Raw genomic sequence first — 2411 nt, 5'->3', positions numbered from 1 at the left:
GACCGCCGGTGCCACACAATGTTGCCACGATAAGAAAACACTTTATTACATTTTTACAATCCACAGTCAGTACCTTTGTTTACATTCACTTACTTGTGAACTATGTTCAACGCTGGAGACAATTATGGCAGCTAATAGAAGAGCACCCATGATCAGTCAGTCATATTTCCGCTTGGGAAGAGTCTCTGCGCAACCATGATAGCCAGCCAGTCAGCCAATATCTAATTGGCCAGTAGCCTACTTAGTTTCAGAGCAGGTGGCTGCCTGGTCGTTTGACATGTTGCATTTTAAGTTGCATAAAAATATCTGACCTGCAAAGCATTGAGTAGGTCTATACAGTGTAAGCTATGAGACAACTGGCGCCTTTTGTTTGAGCGTTTGGCACTAATGACTGATTTCTCTTTTACTGTTTTGTTTTTGACGTGGAGGCACAACGCTGTCCGGTTATCGTCGCAAGGGTCACGACTTTGCTGTCAGCTGTTTTGCGTGGCACTTCGCCCAAGTCTTTGGTTGTCACTCATCTTTCCCTGAAGTGCCATTCGATTCAAGTGTCACAGTGGTCTCTCCCCTCGGATAAGCCGCAGTGCTCCGTGTCAATGACATGCAACGGGATGCTGGCCTGAGTGGTATCGTTGTCAGCCCTCATGGTAGCGGAGACTGGCCGTGTCTGACAACTTTTGGACACCGCGGGAGATGACATCCTCCAGAACAAATCTTTTAGCATTTTTCTGAATTCTCTTCTCATAAGGCAATACAACACAGGGTTCAAACAGCTGTTCGCATGCGCAAGACAGCTGGTCACGGGGAATATGTACGTATGGACCATGTAGTAGGCTTTATCCCAGTGTACGATATCGAATTTCACCAGCACGCCCCAGAAAGTTATGGCATGGTTTGGTATCCAGCACAGAAAAAAAGACAGCACCACAATGGTGACCGTTTTGGAGACTTTGGCTCTCCGCTTGGGGTGATTGTTATTATTCATGCTCCTCAAGCGGATCAAACGCAGAAGTAGCATATAGCAAATGGTGACTATGAGCATGGGGAAAACAAAGGCCACGACGGTTCTCTGTAGGTGATACAGAGCAAGCCAGTAAACTTCGGGAAACTTCAGCAGGCACAGTTTCTCCCCTGCAACAGTTGTAACCTTGGAGAAGATGGCAGCCGGAGCCGTGGCGACCGAGGCCAAAACCCACAGGAGCGCGCTCACCAACTTCACGGAGCAGGTTCTGTTGCGCGTGCTGTCTTTGAGCGCAGAGGCCACGGACCAGTAGCGAGTGACACCCATGGCAGTGACGAAGAACACGCTGGCATACACGTTCAGGTAAGTCACCGTCGAAACGATCTTGCACATGGCGTTCCCAAACGGCCAGCTGAAGTCCAGAGCGAAATCCACTGCCCAGAAGGGCATAGTCAAAACAAACTGAAAGTCTGTCGCCGCCAGGTTGAGGATGAAAAAATTGATTGTCGACCTTTTCCTCCCTGGTCGAACCCTCATCAGGAAAAAGACCATTAAATTCCCAACCAAGCCAACTGCGCACACCACAGAGTAGATCAGAGAGATCATGATCCGCAAAGCAGGGCTCCCGTCCGCAGGCAAGTCTATGTCCTCAAAGCCACTGAGGCTATCCAGGTCTGAGCGGGACTCGTTAGGAGAGATTCCACTGAGGTTGAAAGAATCTCCCATTTTACCAGGTAAAGAGTCCAGTCTGGGCACTTTCACTGCGTAAAGTGACATGTCAGCCATCACATGGTTTTGAAGCTCTCCTCTAGCGCTGCTGCCATCCGATGAGTCGGAGCCCGAGAGAAAACTGCGAGCCTACTGGGGGCTACATAAGCTCTGCTCACTGTTCACTCACACTTGCTTTGCCTCCCTCAACAGGATAGCAGTGCGCAAGAAGCGTTTGTCTACCTTTCAAGCAGCCGGATTGGCCATGAGAGTTCAGAATCACAGGGAGGTGGGGGGTTATTTTAGAGTGTTTATTTTACGAACTCCATATCTTTGTCACTTCCCTTTAATTGACACAGTAGTTTATTAGCCTACTGCACAACATGTCAGCTGCCCAAAATATATACTATACTGTATAACATGTGGCACTAATATGGCAAGCGGCTCCTGAGTGACTTATATTGCAAGTACCCTGTCCATGACGTTTTGTTCATATTTTTCAAATTGTGCCAAGTTTGCTCCTTCTGCCATAACTGGCTTCTCTCTCTCTCTCTCTCTCTCTCTCTCTCTCTCTCTCTCTCTCTCTCTCTCTCTCTCTCTCTCTCTCTCTCTCTCTCTCTCTCTCTCTCTCTCTCTCTCTCTGTTCTTATCTCACTAGCACATGTAGTTCTGAATTCAGACAGGTGAGCCAGACAGATCCACCACACCACCACACAATTGCACGCGCACACACACACACACA

General features: G+C 48.5%; 1 protein-coding gene across 1 annotated transcript; it reads right to left on the bottom strand.

Moving 5' to 3' along the window:
• Positions 1-1687, bottom strand: rxfp3.3b (relaxin family peptide receptor 3.3b). The gene has a single exon (XM_063195930.1). It carries the CDS (start codon positions 1685-1687, stop codon positions 545-547), a length of 1143 nt encoding a protein of 380 aa, XP_063052000.1. The 3' UTR covers positions 1-544.
• Between the last annotated feature and the right edge of the window lie 724 nt (positions 1688-2411).

Source organism: Engraulis encrasicolus, chromosome 4, assembly GCF_034702125.1.
Source record: "Engraulis encrasicolus isolate BLACKSEA-1 chromosome 4, IST_EnEncr_1.0, whole genome shotgun sequence".
Taxonomy (NCBI): Eukaryota; Metazoa; Chordata; class Actinopteri; order Clupeiformes; family Engraulidae; genus Engraulis; species Engraulis encrasicolus.
This window is presented reverse-complemented; position numbering and strand designations above follow the sequence as displayed.

Bases quoted from the DNA above. Each gene is read 5' to 3' on its own strand.
- rxfp3.3b (XM_063195930.1), bottom strand. From the start codon at position 1,687: ATGGGAGATTCTTTCAACCTCAGTGGAATCTCTCCTAACGAGTCCCGC.